Source organism: Podarcis raffonei, chromosome 18 (assembly GCF_027172205.1).
Source record: "Podarcis raffonei isolate rPodRaf1 chromosome 18, rPodRaf1.pri, whole genome shotgun sequence".
NCBI classification, from domain to species: Eukaryota; Metazoa; Chordata; class Lepidosauria; order Squamata; family Lacertidae; genus Podarcis; species Podarcis raffonei.
This window is the reverse complement of record NC_070619.1, coordinates 8,024,064-8,042,730: the sequence shown is the minus strand read 5'-3', so window position 1 is coordinate 8,042,730 and position 18,667 is coordinate 8,024,064. Positions and strand designations below refer to the sequence as shown.

At 48.6% G+C, this 18,667-nt stretch overlaps 1 protein-coding gene across 1 annotated transcript in view; it reads right to left on the bottom strand.

Moving 5' to 3' along the window:
• Window positions 1-8,377, bottom strand: part of LOC128405581 (single-stranded DNA-binding protein 4-like) — a 39,827-nt gene extending 31,450 nt beyond the window's left edge. The window contains exons 1-3 of the mRNA XM_053372359.1: window positions 8,081-8,377; window positions 2,495-2,567; window positions 706-767 (exon numbers count right to left, since the gene is read on the bottom strand). Coding sequence (XP_053228334.1) covers window positions 706-767; window positions 2,495-2,567; window positions 8,081-8,136 — 191 coding nt within the window. The 5' untranslated portion in view covers window positions 8,137-8,377. The remainder of the gene's footprint in view (window positions 1-705; window positions 768-2,494; window positions 2,568-8,080) is intronic.
• Window positions 8,378-18,667: the final 10,290 nt, after the last annotated feature.

Genomic DNA, 18,667 nt, shown 5'->3' with positions numbered 1-18,667 from the left:
AATGGGGAGGGTCCTGCTGGGGTGGGCATATGGTTGGCGACTGAACCAGCCACTGGCTTCTTCTTAGTTTCTTTGTTGTTTAGTCGTGTCCGCCTCTTCTTGACCCCCTGGACCAGAGCACGCCAGGCACTCCTGTCTTCCACTGCCTCCCGCAGTTTGGTCAGACTCATGTTTGTAGCTTCGAGAACACTGTCCCACCATCTCGTCCTCTGTCGTCCCCTTCTCCTTGCGCCCTCCATCTTTCCCCACATCAGGGTCTTTTCCAGGGAGTCTTCGCTTCTCCTGAGGTGGCCAAAGCATTGGAGCCTCAGCTTCCGGATCTGTCCTTCCAGGGAGCACTCAGGGCTGATTTCCTTCAGAATGGAGAGGTTGGATCTTCTTGCAGTCCATGGGACTCTCCAGAGTCTCCTCCAGCACCATAATTCAAAAGCATCAATTCTTCAGCGATCAGCCTTCTTTATGGTCCAGCTCTCACTTCCATACATCACTACTGGGAAAACCATAGCTTGAACTATACGGGCCTTTGTTGGCAAGGTGATGTCTCTGCTTTTTAAGATGTTGTCGATTCCTAAATGGAGCCTTCATGGACAGAGAGAGTCTACCTTAGAGTGGTCACACACACACACACACACACACCCCTCCCTGGGCAGCTCCAGGCCCCCAGCCCCACCCCTCCCTTTTGAGAAGGACATAAAACGTACTCACCACCACCAGGCGTGCAGAAATCCAGGTGGTTCCCCGAGCGTGATGTTTTTTTCCCACCGGATCTGGCCCAAAAAACACACCCCACAACTCAGTTAAGACAGGCTAGAGGGAAAGTGGTTTGGTACCCCAAGTTGGGGAAACTTCTAGGGGAGAATGCAAAGGGAAGGATGCCTCAAAGGTTGGGATGACACAGATGCGCGTCGGGGGCAGAACACCTGCTTGGGATGCAGAATGTCACTCCTTGGCGCCTGCTATTAAAAAAAACCAGCTTTTTCCTCGGAGCAGGAGGACAGGAGACTTGGAAATTTATTTTTTAGAGGGCGTGTGCCGTTGCTTCACAGGTAACAGCAGCTGCTGGGCTTGCAGAACGTCTCAGGGTGTGGGCTGGCAAGGACTCCTGCACCCCGCTGCTGCCAGTCCGTGTTGGCGTTCAGTCCGTGTTGCGTTCAGTGAATTACCGTATTTTTCGCTCCATAGGACGCACCCGACCATAGGACGCACCTTGTTTTAGAGGGGGAGAGCAAGAAAATAAAATTCTCCCCCTCTCTGCTCAGCGCCCCTTCAGCGAAGCGGCAGGAGATACGGAGCCCCTTCCATTTCTCCTCCCGCTTGGCTGAAGGGGCGCTGCGCAGCTCTCCCTTTCTGCTGAAGCCAGGAGAGTCTTGTTCTCCCGGCTTCAGCAAAAGGAACCAGAAGCCTCCGGAGCGCAGCGGCTATCCCTGAAGCCTTCGCATCGCAGCGTGAGTTCCCGCTGCGCTCCGGAGGCTTCAGGTTCCTTTCACTGAAGCCAGGAGAGTCTTGCTTTCCCGCTGTGCTCCGGAGGCTTCAGGCGGCTATCCCTGAAGCCTGGAGAGCGAGAGGGGTCAATGCACACCGACGCCTCTCACTCTCCAGGCTTCAGCGAAAGCAACGCGTAGCCTCCGGAGTGTGGAGGGAGCGCTCCCTCTACACTTCGGAGGCTTCGCGTTGCTATCCCTGAAGCCAAGGAGCCTGCATTCGCTCCACAGGACGCACACACCTCCCCCTTAATTTTTGAAGGGGGGGGGACATTTTATCATATGCGGTGGGATTGTAAGGTAATTAAAAAATTATGGGAAATGATATACAACGAATTGAAGAAAATGTTTCATTTAACATTTGTTGAAAAACCCGAGGCATTTTTGTTGGGGATTGTAGGGAAAGACCTGCCAAAAAAGTTGAAAAACCTCTTCATGTATGCGACAACGGCCGTGAGAGTTTTGGTAGCACAAGGATGGAAGACTGAAGAAACCCCAACTAAAGAATCATGGCAAGAAAAATTGATAGACTATGCAGAACTGGCAAAACTGACATACAAGCTACGCGACAAGGATAACTGTGACTTTAAGGATGAATGGGAACCCTTTACAAAGTATCTCAAGATGCAACAAAGCGAACTGGACTCCTTGGCAGGTTTTGAATAAACGTTCACAAACTTTTTATTGATAATAATCAGCTAAATAGTTTGAGGATCTATACAACTGTGTAACATGCAGAAAACAGCATTTTTAGAGAAATCAAAGACTGGAACTGAGGGAAGTCGGGGGGAGGGAGGAAAAATGGGGGGGGGCAAGGATGATATGTTTTTGGATAATATGTTTTGTTATAATTTTGAATAAAAAAAAAATTGGAGGGGGGAAAGTGCATCCTATAGAGTGAAAAATACAGTATTTGCTTCCCCCTGTCTCCCCAAAATAAAATAAACAGGTACATATTTTTTTGCAGGTTATGGCTCTGCCCGCCTCCCGTCTTCCAGACCCCATCTCCTCACCTCTGAAAGGAAGGTCTGCGCTGATTTCTGCGCCCCGATGTGTAGAAGGTATTCATAAACGTACAACGCCAACCTGGAGGGGTGAGAGGCGTCAGTAAAGGGCCTGCCAGGCCTGGATAGCTCAGACGGTGAGAGCAGGGTGCCGAAAATGCCGAGGTTGCAGGTTTGATCCCCAGTCATTTCAGGGGGTTGGTCTAGATGACCGCCAAGGTCCCCTACAATTCTATGGTTTCTGATTTTATTATGCTTCCCCCTCCCCAAAGCCCCCTTTCTACCTATTCCCAGCAAATCCTTTGCGCAGGGATGAGGACCGTATCCGGCCCCTTTCAAATACTGCTGGGCTCCCAGCCAGCCAGCAGGACCAATGGTTAGCGTTGGTGCAAAGAGATGCTATTTCGAAAACAGGCAATCTCTCCTGAGAGGGGAAAAGGCGCCTCAAGAACAGGGGCAACAGCTACGACCTGCGACGGCAATGTTCTACACTCCCCTGTCAGAGGCAGTAAACTCCTCTGGATAATATCAATCGCTGGGAATCACAAGCCAGGAGCAGCGCTGGATTTTGGCGCTTTCCCTGAACCGGGTGCCGAGCAGTAAAGGTAAAGGCACCCCTGACCATTAGGTCCAGTTGTGACCGACTCTGGGGTTGCAGCGCTCATCTCGCTTTATTGGCCGAGGGAGCCGGCGTACAGCTTCCGGGTCATGTGGCCAGCAGGACTAAGCCGCTTCTGGTGAACCAGAGCAGCGCACGAAAACGCCGTTTACCTTCCCGCCAGAGTGGTACCTATTGATCTACTTGCACTTTGACATGCTTTCGAACTGCTAGGTTGGCAGGAGCAGGGACCGAGCAACGGGAGCTCACCTTGTTGAGGGGATTCGAACCGCCGACCTTCTGATCGGCAAGTCCTAGGCTCTGTGGTTTAACCCACAGCGCCACCCGTGTCCCTTGCTTATTCAGCGTACAGCAGGACAAAAGGAAACATGTCTGACCTCCTTGTGCCGAGCAGACGGGGGCACAAAAATATCACAATTATTATTTATTAGATTTGTCGGCCGCTCTTCCAACCGCAGAACCCAGGGTGGTTCACAGCAGGAAAATGCAAGATAGCAAAACACACAATGCATAAGGATGTGCTTTCATTGCTCAGCTATGATCCAGGGTCCTAGTCCTCATGGACCTGAATAACCGTAAAATCGTGGAGTTTGCAATGCAGGAACTTCAGCTGAAGAATGCAAGGCAAGATGTGCTTCAAACCTCTGCTTAAAAACCTCCAAGGATGGAGAACACCTCCAGAGGGAGTCTGTTCCAGTGCAGAACAGCTTTTACTATACAGGATGCTAGCATAACAACAAGGACATGGGTGGCGCTGTGGGTTAAACCACAGAGCCTAGGACTTGCCGATCCGAAGGTCAGCGGTTCAAATCCCCACAACGAGGTGCGCTCCCGTTGCTTGGTCCCTGCTCCTGCCAACCTAGCAGTTCAAAAGTACGTCAAAGTGCAAGTAGATAAATAGGTACCACTCCGGCGGGAAGGTAAACGGCGTTTCCGTGCGCTGCTCTGGTTCGCCAGAATCGCCTTAGTCCTGCTGGCCACATGACCCGGAAGCTGGACGCCGGCTCCCTCGGCCAGTAAAGCGAGATGAGCGCTGCAACCCCAGAGTCGGGCACGACTGGACCTAATGGTCAGGGGTCCCTTTACCTTTTAGCATAACAACAACAACAGCAACAGCAACAGCAGCAGCACCAGCATATATTCCCTATTTTCACAATGCAGTGGTCCCTTGGTTCTCAGACTTAATCCGTTCCGGAAATTCCGTTCCAAAACCAAAGCATTCCAAAACCAAGGCGCGCTGCTTTCCCACAGAAAGCAATGCAGAACGAATTAATCGGTTCCAGACTTTTAAAAACAACCCCTCAAACAGCAATTTCATGCAAATTTCACTATTGAACGAGACCGTCGATCCACAAAACGAAATCGATAAACAACGTGCTGCAGTCACACCACCCATCCATCAGTAGCTGAACTGGGTTCCACGCAGTCGCAAAAGTGCCGCAACGACAGTGGTACCTCGGGTTAAGTACTTAATTCGTTTAGGAGGTCTGTTCTTAAGCTGAAACTGTTCTTAACCTGAAGCACCACTTTAGCTATTGGGGCCTCCTGCTGCCGCCGCATGATTTCTGTCCTTATCCTGAAGCAAAGTTCTTAGGGGTACTATTTCTGGGTTAGCGGAGTCTGTAACCTGAAGTGTCTGTAACCCGAGGTACCACTGTAGCAAAAACAGACAAGACCTCAGCGTAACACTCAAATCGGAAGCGCGACACTCAAAACGGAGCATGTTCGGCTTCCGAATAAAGTTCGCAAACCGGAACATTTCCTTCCGTGTTTGCCCTGTTTGGGTTCCAAGTTGTTTGAGAACCAAGGCATTTGAGAACCAAGGTAACACTGTCATTCATTTTGGTGCATTCATGAATCTTCTCATTAGGTACCTGTATGAATATAGGTAAACGTAAAGGGACCCCTGGCCATTAGGTCCAGTCATGACCGACTCTGGGGTTGCGGCGCTCATCTTGCTTTATGGGCCGAGGGAGCCGGCGTACAGCTTCCAGGTCATGTGGCCAGCAGGACTAAGCCACTTCTGGCGAACCAGAGCAGCGCACGGAAACGCCGTTTACCTTCCCGCCAGAGCGGTACCTATTTATCTACTTGCACTTTGACGTGCTTTTGAACTGCTAGGTTGGCAGGAGCAGGGGCCGAGCAACGGGAGCTCACCCCGTAGTGGGGATTCGAACTGATCGGCAAGCCCTAGTATCTGTGGTTTAACCCACAGTGCCAACCGCTGTATGACTATAGCTGTATATATATATTTTTGGGGGTGCCATATTTTGTCCTCGCTCAGGGCAGCATATTACCAAAGTCCGCCTCTGTGGGGAGAGTCGATTCCCCTATGGGGGGCAGCTGTTTGGACACGGGGGCAGCCGAACTGGACCTGCCCCCTTGGGCCTGATCCTACCCCAGTGATCTTCCTATGTTAGGAAGCCTGCTATCCTCTCTGGGTGTTGGGTACCTCGAATTCCCAGTGAGCCAGCATGGCCAATGGTCAGCGATGGAGGGAGTTGGGGGTCCAGGCAAGACCACAAACTCCATTCCCTGTGCCTGGGGGGTTTAACTGAGACTCCCCCCCCCCAAGGCTCTGTAGGGTTGGAGATGGTTCTGTTGGATCGGGGCAAATCACCTGGCATGCGGAGACTCCAAATGCCACATATGATCAGTAAGGTAAAGGTAAAGGGACCCCTGACCATTAGGTCCAGTCGTGGCCGACTCTGGGGTTGTGGTACTCATCTCGCTTTATTGGCCAAGGGAGCCGGCGTACAGCTTCCGGGTCATGTGGCCAGCAGGACTAAGCTGCTTCTGGCAAACCAGAGCAGCGCACGGAAACGCCGTTTACCTTCCCGCCGGAGCGGTACCTATTTATCTACTTGCACTTTGAGGTTCTTTCGAACTGCTAGGTGGGCAGGAGCAGGGACCGAGCAACGGGAGCTCACCCCATCATTGCGGGGATTCGAACCGCCGACCTTCTGATCGGCAAGCCCTAGGCTCTGTGGTTTAACCCACAGCGCCTATTTAATAAATTTATAGGCCGCTTTGTGGGAGAAAAAACCTAACGCGGGGCGAGTTGTAATTCTCGCATTGCAGGAGGCTGGACCATAGCGGTCAACTTTCCCCTTTTCTTGCGAGGAATCTTATTTGGAATAAGGGAATTTCCCTTTAAAAAAGGGAAACCTTTACAGCTTTGGGCTGGACTAAATGACTTCTGGACTTCTAACTCTGCAAAGCTAGGCATCTCGGATAAAGGGGAAAAACAATATACGCTTTCCCCTGGAAAATAAAATAAAATAACCATTTCGGCAAACTCTGGAGCGAAACGAAACTAAAAATTGTTACAGCAAAATAAACAACTGGATAGTAGCTCAGCTGGTTAGGGACTGGCTACATTGGAAGGGGTAATAAATAATAATAATAATAATAATAATAATAATAATAATAATTTATTATTTATACCCCGCCCATCTGGCTGGGCTTCCCCAGCCACTCTGGGCGGCTTCCAACAAAATATTAAAATACAACAGTCCGTCAAACATTAAAAGCTTCCCTAAACAGGGCTGCCTTCAGATGTCTTCTCTAAAAGTAGGCTAGAGGACTTCCGCGGTCCCTTCCAGCGCGACAATTTTACAATTCTATAACACCCCCCCCAAAAAAAACAATATAAATATGCAATGCACAGACATTTGAATCCGAAACGCAGATCCTAAATTCCATATGTGGGGATGGCCAATTCACGGCTCAGTGCCTGGTAAGCCACAGGTAGACTGCGCCTGTGGGTGGGGGCTTGATTCTTAGCCATCACCATTGCTCAGAGTTCCCCCTTTAGGGCTGAATTTTTTTGGGGGGGAGGCCAGGGAATTGGGGACGAAGACTTGTGCTCTAGTCAACTTGCCATTAGCCCTTGTTCAGAGCCCCATCATCTCAAAAAAATTATAATGTCCAGGATGACTGCTGGATGTCGCTGGATGCAGCCCCCCCAAATGGTCTTGCATGCCCCCCCCTGAACTGTTCACCAGGTCTCCCAAACATTTTGGGGGAAAGCAAGTTAAGAGCAGGTCATCTCAACTTGACAACACCCTCTAAGGTCCAGTGCACACCCATATTTTTTTGGGGGGGTGACACACACTCTCTGCCCCCACTCCCTCTTTTCACCTCCCCCCCAGAAATACTTTCAGACCCTCTCTGCCCCCCCAACTCCAAAGTCCCCCTCTCTGTTGTGGCCCTATCCATGAAACCACACACAAACCCATAGCTAACCCCCCAAAAACTAATTTTCCTTTTGACAGAGCCCCTGAATTGCTAGGGAAATAAAGGGGTGGGGAGGCAGGTCAGGACACCCCCCCAGCTTTGAAACACCCCCCAGGCCTCCTTCTGATTCATGGGGGGGGCGGGTTCCTCCACCTGGGGAACTCGACACTGGAAGTTTGCAGAGAGGAGTTGGGCTGATTTTGGGAAACGGGCTCCCCAAATCTCCAAAGGAAATTGATGTTTCGGGGGGGGGGGGTGTCTTTTTGGGGAGGGGGTCCCGCTGCCTGATAAAACTCCCGCTGGGAAGTTTCGGGAGAGCATTTGGAGTGGGGAAGGGGGGTGAGTGAAACCGGGCTGATTTTGGGGGGAGACGGGGGTGCCCAAATTTTAGGTAGATTGATATTTGGCAAACTGATATTTGGTAAGGCGTTCCACCGTCTGAAAAGCGAGGAAGTTTCAGGAGTGCGTTTTTCTCGGGTGGGGGGAGGTGAGTGGAGCTGATATGGGGGGGAAAGACCCCCAAATTTCCAAGGGGGGGTATTTTGGGGAGGAGAAACTCCACCTTAGAAGTTTTAGGCTTTCATTTTTTGTGTGCGTGGTGAGGGTCTAGGCTGAGAGGCACTGACCTGATTATTTGGGGGGGGGCGTCTCTAGATTTCCAAAGAAAGGGGTCTTGTCGGGGTGGTCGTGGGTTTTTTTTCGGGGGGAGGGAGGGAAGGAGGGGGTTTCCAACTCACTTCTCTCGCGCCTGCCCGTCGGAAGGTACGCCGGAGCCTTTCCCTTTGGCGTACATGGCTGGCTGGAGGGGGGGTCTCTCCGGCGTCTCCGGTGGGAGGGGGGGTCCGCACCTGCAACTAGAGGCAGGATCGGGGCCGCCACCCCGGGGAGCATCGCCGCATGGCGCCCTCAAGGCTCCTCGGCTCCAGGAAGCGGCGGGCGCGCCAGGCTCGACGCCGCCGCGGTGATGGCTCCTCCGGGCGGGCTCCAGGAGACCCTCCCTCCTTGCTTTTCTCTCTCTCCCCCCCCCCTTAAAAAAAAAACCCTCTTTTTTTCCAGTGGCTCTTCCGAGGAAGAAGCACCCTCCCTCTTCGACTGCAACGCGCGCGCTCTTAAAAGGGCAACGGCGCCGTCGGAAAGGAGTGGGGCGCGCGCGTGCGTTTTTGGAGACGCGTGTTCCTTCCATCGCCAGGTAAAAAAAGGATGCTTGGGTATCCTGACCTGCGGCGCCGGGTTTACGTGTAAGCTAAACAAGCTACAGCTCGCCCCTAAAAAAAACTATACACAAAAAACATTGGGATTTGTTGATTGTATGGGAAAATAAATTGTGAAGGTATATGAAAATATACCTGTAAGCTAAACAAGCTATAGCTCGCCCCTAAAAAAAATTATGCACAAATAACATTGGGATTTATTGATTGTATGGGAAAATAAATTGTGAAGGTATATGAAAATATACCTGTAAGCTAAACAAGCTATAGCTCGCCCCTAAAAAAAATTATGCACAAATAACATTGGGATTTATTGATTGTATGGGAAAATAAATTGTGAAGGTATATGAAAATATACCTGTAAGCTAAACAAGCTATAGCTCGCCCCTAAAAAAAATTATGCACAAATAACATTGGGATTCGTTGATTGCATGGGGAAACAAATTTTGAAGCTATATGGAAATATCTGGCAAGGACCCCATTGCATACAAAGATTAAAAGTACAATACTTTCCTTTTCTTTTTTGCCTTTATCATCTTTATTAATTGATTCACATAATATACATTCTTTACAACAAACAACTCCAAAGTAAACAGACAGCTCCAAAATCAAATCAGACATTGGGATTCATTGATTGTATGGGGAAATAAATTGGGAAGCTATATGGAAATATCTGGCAAGGACCCCATTGCATACCAAGTTTAAAAGTAAGTACAATATTATTATTTTTTGCTTCTATCATCCTTTATTATTTTATTCACATAATATACATTCTTTACAACAAACAACTCCAGAATAAACAGACAACTCCAAAATAAAATGGGGGGGGGATTAAAAAATTAAAGGGGGAAAAACAACTGGATGTACAGTTCCAAAATACATAAGATGAAAAAAGAATAAAATGAAACCTAGATACAGCAACAGTGTTTTGTGTTCTGTAGGCTCCGATGATGTAAGTCATGGGCCCCGCCCATCAGTGGACTACTATGGTGATACAGTAAAGGTAAAGGGACCCCTGACCATTAGGTCCAGTCGTGGCCGACTCTGGGGTTGCGGTGCACATCTCTCTTTACTGGCCGAGGGAGCCGGCGTACAGCTTCCGGGTCATGTGGCCAGCAGGACTAAGCCGCTTCTGGCGAACCAGAGCAGCGCACGGAAACGCCGTTTACCTTCCCGCCGGAGCGGTACCTATTTATCTACTTGCACTTTGATGTGCTTTTGAACTGCTAGGTTGGCAGCAGCAGTGAACGAGCAATGGGAGCTCACCCCGTCATTGTGGGGATTCAAACCGCCGACCTTCTGATCGGCAAGTCCTAGGCTCTGTGGTTTAACCCACAGCGCCACCCACGTCCCTTATGGTGATACAGTATTGATATTATATTTTTAAAATGCATTGTATTAACTACAACTGCATTGTACAGGTTATGACACTTAATTTCATGTTAATAAAGCTATTTACAATTATTAGTCGTCATATATTTACACCTATTGTTATTTCATGTTACGGCAAGTTTCTAGAGACTAGATTATGAGTCTTTGTAAAATGTGTTTCTAAAAGAACTTTTGTTATTGCCATGTGTTTGTGTTATTAAGTTTGTTATGAATAAAAAATCATTTTAAGTTAGATCTTAATAATTACCATATTTCTCCGAAAATAAGACGTCCCCATGTATGTGACACCCCCTATTTTGGGGGATTCAAATTTAGAAAACGGGGGTAGATGTGTCAGTGTATTAGATGCCCCCTATTTTTTGACATTATTTTTTTTGGAGGGAAACCTAGTTTTATACACAGAAAAATACGGTATTTCACTATTAATATACTTCTTAATTGTATTTCAGTTCAACCATTACTTTGATAAAATATATATTTTGTTATGTGCAAATGGCTTGAGATCCCTATTAGTTCCAAAAATTACCATATAGCATATATTCAACACAAAAAACAGTGACAATTTGTTGTTGACAAAGGACAGCTGGACATATAAAGGGCCTCATTACCTTCAGTAGATTAGGGCCTCATCAAACCGAAATCCGGCCCTGATCCTGACATGTGTAGGTGCCAACTCCCCTGCGGCCCTGGGTGCCCAAGCACCCACAAAATTCCCCATGAAGGGCGCCCACAAATTTCTTTTAAAAATAAATAAATATGCTTTTCAGGTTTATACATCTCACTAAATTTACCATCATTTTGATGTATCAAAACTTGACTTCCTTCCCCCTCTTTCTGCAGTTCCCTAAATTTATTTTTAATATCTTCTGCATATTCCAAATTCGCTTAATTTGCTCATTTATTCGTCTACATTAAATATATTCTCTTATGAAACTGCAGGCTGTTACAATAGCCCTGCGAGTGTTCTGATCTGTTTACAGTTTATCTGTAAATATTCAGTAAACAGTTTCCATTCTTTTATAAAAAGTTTCACCATTTCTGCATATTCCATAAGGGTTTTGTATCTATTTTTCCTTTGCTGGGACTTTTTCCTTTTTCCATTCTGGGGCGAGTAACATTATTGCCACTGTAGTTTGTTGTTGTTTAGTTGTTTAGTTGTGTCCGCCTCTTCGTGACCCCCTGGACCAGAGCACGCCAGGCACTCCTGTCTTCCACTGCCTGCCGCAGTTTGTCAAACTCATGCTGGTAGCTTCGAGAACACTGTCCCACCATCTCGTCCTCCGTCGTCCCCTTCTCCTTGTGCCCTCCATCTTTCCCAACATCAGGGTCTTTTCCAGGGAGTCTTCTCTTCTCATGAGGTGGCCAAAGTCTTGGAGCCTCAGCTTCAGGATCTGTCCTTCCAGTGAGCACTCAGGGCTGATTTCCTTCTGAATGGAGAGGTTTGATCTTCTTGCAGTCCATGGGACTCTCAAGAGTCTCCTCCAGCACCAGAATTCAAAAGCATCCATTCTTCGGCGATCAGCCTTCTTTGTGGTCCAGCTCTCACTTCCATACATCACTACTGGGAAAACCAGAGCTTTAACTATACGGACCTTTGTTGGCAAGGTGATGTCTCTGCTGTAGTAGCATACATAAATAACATCCCGGAGGGGCAATCTTTAACACTTTCAAGGTCCGATAGGGTTTCTTCCGAGAGCACAAGGTTGCAAAATGCAGGCCCACAGGAAACTCGCCCAGAAATTTGAACCCTTCCCTTCGTGCATTTGATCTAAAAGGTTAAATGCAATCGTAAGTGAAACTGAAATGTTATTAAAATAAAAAAATAGACACCTTGCGTCTCTAATTTTTATATCAAGGCCAGTATGTTTCCGAGCACAGTTTAAAGGTGCGTACCTTGAAAGCCTTAAACGGCCTTGGCCCAGTATCCCTGAAGGAGCATCTCCACCCCCATCATTCAGCCCAGACACTGTGGTCCAGCTCCGAGGGCTTTCTGGGGGTTCCCTCCCTGCGATAAGTGAGGTTACAGGGAACCAGGCAGAGGGCCTACTCAGTAGTGGCACCCGCCCTGTGGAACGCTCTCCCTTCAGATGTGAAGGAAATAAGCAGCTATCTTATCTTTAAAAGACATCTCAAGGCAGCCCTGTTTAGAGAAGTTTTTAAAGTTTGAGCTTTTATTTTGTTTTTATATCCTGTTGAAAGCCGCCCAGAGTGTCTAGGGAAGCCCGGTCAGATGGGCGGGGTATAAGTAATAACATTATTATTATTATTATTATTATTATTATTAGTCCACCCGTGGGTGGCGCTGTGGTCTAAACCACAGAGCCTAGGGCTTGCCGATCAGAAGGTCGGCGGTTCGAATCCCCGCGACGGGGTGAGCTCCCGTTGCTCGGTCCCTGCTCCTGTCAACCTAGCAGTTCAAAAACATGTCAAAGTGCAAGTAGATAAATAGGTACCACTCCGGCGGGAAGGTAAACAGTGTTTCCGTGCGCTGCTCTGGTTCGCCAGAAGCGGCTCAGTCATGCTGGCCACATGACCCGGAAGCTGTACGCCGGCTCCCTCGGCCAGTAAAGCGAGATGAGCGCCGCAACCCCAGAGTCGGCCACGACTGGACCTAATGGTCAGGGGTCACTTTACCTTTAAGCTCAGGCATGGCTATACTGGCTATACTGAATAGCAGCAGCTGTGGAGGAGTTCAGGCAGAGTCTTTCCCAGCGCTACATAGAGATGACAGGCATTTCACCCTTCTGCATGCAAAGCAGGTGTTCTGAGGTGCCGCCCTGATATATTCATAGACCCGGGAATAAAAACCACATAGCACTAGATGGATGGAGACAAACCCAACTGTGGCTGATGTTTGCACATTTGGCAAAGGCCACCAGGTGGCGTCCCAGTGCTAGCGATGGATGGGGAAAGGTTTTCATCCTAAGGTAAAGGTAAAGGTACCCCTGCCCGTACGGGCCAGTCTTGACAGACTCTGGGGTTGTGCGCCCATCTCACTCAAGAGGCCGGGGGCCAGCGCTGTCCGCAGACACTTCCGGGTCACGTGGCCAGCGTGACAAAGCTGCATCTGGCGAGCCAGCGCAGCACACGGAAACGCCGTTTACCTTCCCGCCAGTAAGCGGTCCCTATTTATCTACTTGCACCCGGGGGTGCTTTCGAACTGCTAGGTTGGCAGGCGCTGGGACTGAGCAGCGGGAGCGCACCCCGCCACGGGGATTCGAACCGCCGACCTTTCGATCGGCAAGCCCTAGGCGCTGAGGCTTTTACCCACAGCGCCACCCGCGCGTAGAACTGTACAATTGCAGAGTTCGAGGGGACCCCAGCAGTCATCTAGCCCAACCCCCCGCCATGCAGGAATCTCAGCTGAAAGCATCCAGGACAGATGGTCGTCCAACCTCTGCTTAAAAACATCCAAGGATGGAGAGACCACCACTTCCCAAGGGAGACCGTTCCACTGCCGAACAGCTCTTAACATCAGAGAAGTTATTCCTGATGTTTAGTCTCCTGTAACATGGAAGCCACAGGTTCAAGTCTTACCCTGCAGAGCAGGAGAAAACAAGCCTGTGTGACAGCCCTTGAGATATAGGAAGATGCCTCTCATATCTCCTCTCAGTCTCTGCTTTTCCAGGCTAGACATACCCAGCTCCTTCAACCACTCTTCATAAGGCTTGGTTTGATCATTTTGGTTGCCTTCCTCTAATTATTATTATTATTATTATTATTATTATTATTATTATTATTATTTATACCCCGTCCATCTGGCTGGGCTTCCCCAGCCACTCTGGGTGGCTTCCAAAAAAATATTAAAACACTGTAATACATCAAACATTAAAAGCTTCCCTAAACAGGGCTGCCTTCAGATGTCTTCTAAAAGTCCGGTAGTTGTTGTTCTCTTTGACATCTGGTGGGAGGGTGTTCCACAGGGAGGGCGCCACCACCAAGAAGGCCCTCTGCCTGGTTCCCTGTAACTTGGCTTCTTGCAGTAAGGCCCTCGGTGCTGGACCTCAGTGTCCAGGTAAAACGATGGGGGTAGAGACGCTCCTTCAGGGATACTGGACCGAGGCCGTTTAGGGCTTTCAAGGTCAGCACCAACACTTTGAATTGTGCTCGGAAACATACTGGGAGTCAATGTAGGTCTTTCAAGACCGGTGTTATATGGTCTTGGAACGCATATGGAACGCATATTGAACGCATGTTCCAGCTTGTCAGCATTCTTCTTAAATTGCGGGGCCCAGAACTGGACATGGAACTCCAGGTTCCAAAGCAGAAGACAACAGGACTATGACTTCCCTAGACTTCTGTTGACGCAGCCTAGAATAGCATTAGCCTTTTTTGCTGCTGCATTACACTGTTGACTCACAGTTGAGCTTGTGGTCTACCAAGACCCCCTAGATAATGGTTACCAGATTCTTTTCAATGAATCCGGGGACACTTAATTTTTTTATTTTTTTGAAGCTGAGTAGCAACAGGGAGTCAGTAAGGTGAGGCAAAAGACCCTAGGCCCAAGCACACATGCATATTGTATAAAGGTGCAAAGCCCTTCTTTCGCACCCTCTGAAACATACTGTGTTATTTATTTTATAGTACAGTACATTGATTATTAGGGACGCGGGTGGCGCTGTGGGTTAAACCACAGAGCCTAGGACTTGCCGATCAGAAGGTTGGCGGTTCGAATCCCCGCGACGGGATGAGCTCCCGTTGCTCGGTCCCTGCTCCTGCCTACCTAGCAGTTCGAAAGCACGTCAAAGTGCAAGTAGATAAATAGGTACCGCTCCAGCGGGAAGATAAATGGCGTTTCCGTATACTGCTCTGGTTCGCCAGAAGCGGCTTAGTCCTGCTGGCCATGTGACCCGGAAGCTGTACGCCGGCTCCCTCGGCCAATAAAGCGAGATGAGCACTGCAACCCCAGAGTCGGTCACGACTGGACCTAATGGTCAGGGGTCCCTTTACCTTTACCTTTTACATTGATTATTGCTTTCCTTTTATGGATCAATGGTCTCGTTAGATCGTAAAATTCATGTTCAATTGCTGTTTTAGGGGTTGTTTTTAAAAGTCTGGAATGGATTAATCCGTTCTGCATTACTTTCTATGGAAAGCACGTCTTGGTTTTGGAATGCTTTGGTTTTGGAACAGACTTCTGGAATGGATTAAGTTTGAGAACCAAGGTACAGCATTGAAAACAGGTCAGACCTGTGCTTCCAAAAGTGGGTAGTGTTATCGAAAAATGGGGGTGGGGGGTGGCTTTTGCTTCCCAACTCCCCAAGGAACTGAGTCTCCTAAGCCCATGATCGGTCAGAGGTGAATGGATGGAAGCAAGATTCCCAGAAAGCAAGGCAGATCTTTTATTTTTCCGTTGCAACAGAGCTTTCCTTGCAAGGAGGTAAGAGAGACCCAGAACAATGATGCGCAAGCCCCTATCAGGGCCAGATTTAGGTTTAACGAGGCCCTAAGCTACTGAAGGTAATGGGGCCCTTTCTATGTCCAGCTGTCCTTTGTCAACAACAAATTGTCGCTGTTTTTGTGTGTTGAATATATGCTACATGGTAATTGATGGACCCAACAGGTATTTAAAGCCATTTGCGCATGTTGCCCTGCAACCAGTCCATGCGGAATGCAGGCACCCTATATATAAGGTAAAGGTAAAGGTACCCCTGCCCGTACGGGCCAGTCGTGTCTGACTCTAGGGTTGTGTGCCCATCTCACTAAAGAGGCCGGGGGCCAGCGCTGTCCGGAGACACATCTGGGTCACGTGGCCAGCGTGACGAAGCTGCTCTGGCGAGCCAGCACCAGCGCAGCACACGGAAACGCCATTTACCTTCCCGCTATAAAGCGGTACCTATTTATCTACTTGCACTTAGGGGTGCTTTCGAACTGCTAGGTGGGCAGGAGCTGGGACCGAAAGACGGGAGCTCACCCCGCTGCGGGGATTCGAACCGCCGACCATACTATCGGCAAGTCCTAGGCACTGAGGTTTTACCCACAGCACCACCCGCGTCCCTTACCCTATATATAGAAAGGAGTAAACCAGTGATGTATGGAAATGAGAGCTGGACCATAAAGAAGGCTGATTGTCGAAGAATTGATGCTTTTGAATTCTGGTGCTGGAGGAGACTCTTGAGAGTCCCATGGACTGCAAGAAGATCACACGTATCCATTCTGAAGGAAATCAGCCCTGAGTGCTCACTGGAAGGACAGATCCTGAAGCTGAGGCTCCAATACTTTGGCCACCTCAGGAGAAGAGAAGACTCCCTGAAAAAGACCCTGATGTTGGGAAAGATGGAGAGCACAATGAGAAGGGGACGACAGAGAACGAGATGGTGGGACAGTGTTCTCGAAGCTTCCAGCATGAGTTTGACCAAACTGCGGGAGGCAGTGGAAGACAGGAGGGCCTGGCGTGCTCTGGTTGAGGGGGTCACAAAGAGGCAGACATGACTAAACGACTAAACAAGAACAACAAAAACTAGCAGACAGGGCCTATGACTTACATCATAGGTGTTATGTACTGAATTTCTCACCCTGGGCCAGCAGGGGGATACTGTAGATAGTTTTCACTCAGGTCTGCATATGCAAATAAGGAATTGAAAGTGACGTTCAGTGATTGGATAGTTACAGAAAGTTGTTACTGTTGCTTTGTAGTTGAGCAGGTTGGCTGAACCCTCCAGTTCAGTTCTGGCCTGTGAATAAACAAGAGCTGTCTGAAGAATCACTGTGTTGTCTGATATGTTCACCCACAACTTAAGAATAGGAGCCTACACAACACAAAACACTGTTGCTATCTGTAAAGGTAAAGGGACCCCTGACCATTAGGTCCAGTCGTGGCTGACTCTGGGGTTGCAGTGCTCATCTCGCTTTACTGGCCGAGGGAGCCGGCGTACAGCTTCCGGGTCATGTGGCCAGCAGGACTAAGCCGCTTCTGGCGAACCAGAGCAGCGCACGGAAACGCCGTTTACCTTCCCGCCACAGTGGTGCCTATTTATCTACTTGCACTTTGACGTGCTTTCGAACTGCTAGGTTGGCAGGAGCAGGGATTGAGCAACGGGAGCTCACCCTGTTGCGGGGATTTGAACCGCCGACCTTCTGATCGGCAAGTCCTAGGCTCTGTGGTTTAACCCACAGCACCACCCGCGTCCCTGCTGCTGTATGTAGGTTTTATTTTATTTGTTTTTTATCTTATATTTTGGAAATGTACATCCAGTTGTTTTTTCCTTTAAATTTTTTAGGGCCCCCAGGAGAGTGGGGGCCCTAAGCTATAGCTTGTTTAGCTTATACATAAATCCTGCACTGGACACAGCGTAGAAACAGAAGCTTTGTCCAACTCAGCTCTCGAAACCGAAAGCCTAGAGTCTCCTTTCTTCAGCTGCGAATGGCTTTGGCAAGTGGTAAAATGAGGACAGGCTTCTGAGACCGTTTCGGAGGGCTGTGATGTGAGCTTCAGCTGTAGCTGATGATCTGTTTTTTTCGCCAGGGCTTTCCGGGAACCGGGGGGGGGGGTGAGGGGGTGTCCCCATAAAAGGAAGTAACCTTTCCTGTCTTCTGCCTCGGAAGAATGTGGTCAAACCAACTGCAAAACTCAGAAGGTTTGCAAAAGAGGAACGCAACTCCAATGGTTAAGTGCTGGAGGACAGGCAGATATGACAAATAAATATAAATAGCTACGGGAGACATCGCGGCCTCAATATCAAGCTTTCCCCTCATTCACTTTCTCACAAACTCTCTCACAGAATTGTAGAGTTCGAAGGGATCCCAAGAGCAATTTCGTCCTGTCCTTGGCAATGTAGAAAGTGCCCCCGATTCTTAGGAATTTGAAGAAGAAGAAGTAAAAAACCCACACAATTTTGAAACCAGCGGTTAAAATCTGTTCCAGTTGACCCAGTCTGCCATACTGCTTCCAAATGGCGTCTGCTTTGTGATAGGAATTTTGAGGTCTTAGATATATGGTAATGTTCATAAGTGTACCAACCAAGCACGTACAGTGGTACCTCGGGTTACATACGCTTCAGGTTACAGACTCCACTAACCCAGAAATAGTGCTTCAGGTTAAGAACTTTGCTTCAGGATGAGAACAGAAATTGGGCTGCGGCAGCGCAGCGGCAGTGGGAGGCCCCATTAGCTAAAGTGGTGCTTCAGGTTAAGAACAGTTTCAGGTTAAGAACGGACCTCCGGAACGAATTAAGTACTTAACCCGAGGTACCACTATACATAGATCAGCACAGGAAGACCGACCTGGAACAATTTTGATTCCTAAACTGAGCAAATGTTTTCTCTGCAAGGTCAAAGTGGGAAACCTCCCCATTGTCTCTTTCCTCACAAATCCTGTCTTAAGGACACATTTAAGATATGAATAGGGTGTGAGCCTGTGACCTGGCCCAGGAACTAACTATTTATCATTACAAAAGACTGGCCAGGCTCCCCAGGCAATCCAATCAAGTAACCTGCCAGACAGGAGATAAACAAGGACAGGAGAAAAACAACATTCAAATTTCTGTTTCAGACCGCCTTTTCTGTGATGTAGGTGTGATGTATCTGGGGGTGGTCTTGATCTACAGGGTGGCAATTTCAAAAGTCCATATAAGGCCTTACGTGCCATTTTTCTGGGTTCCTCCTCCTCTCCTGCAGGTGAGGGGAGCACCCTGTTGCAACTGATTAATAAAGATCAAGCTTACTAGCTGCTTTGCTTCCCAATGTTCTCTAGTTGGCCTCTGTTATCTTCTACCAATAGGGAAC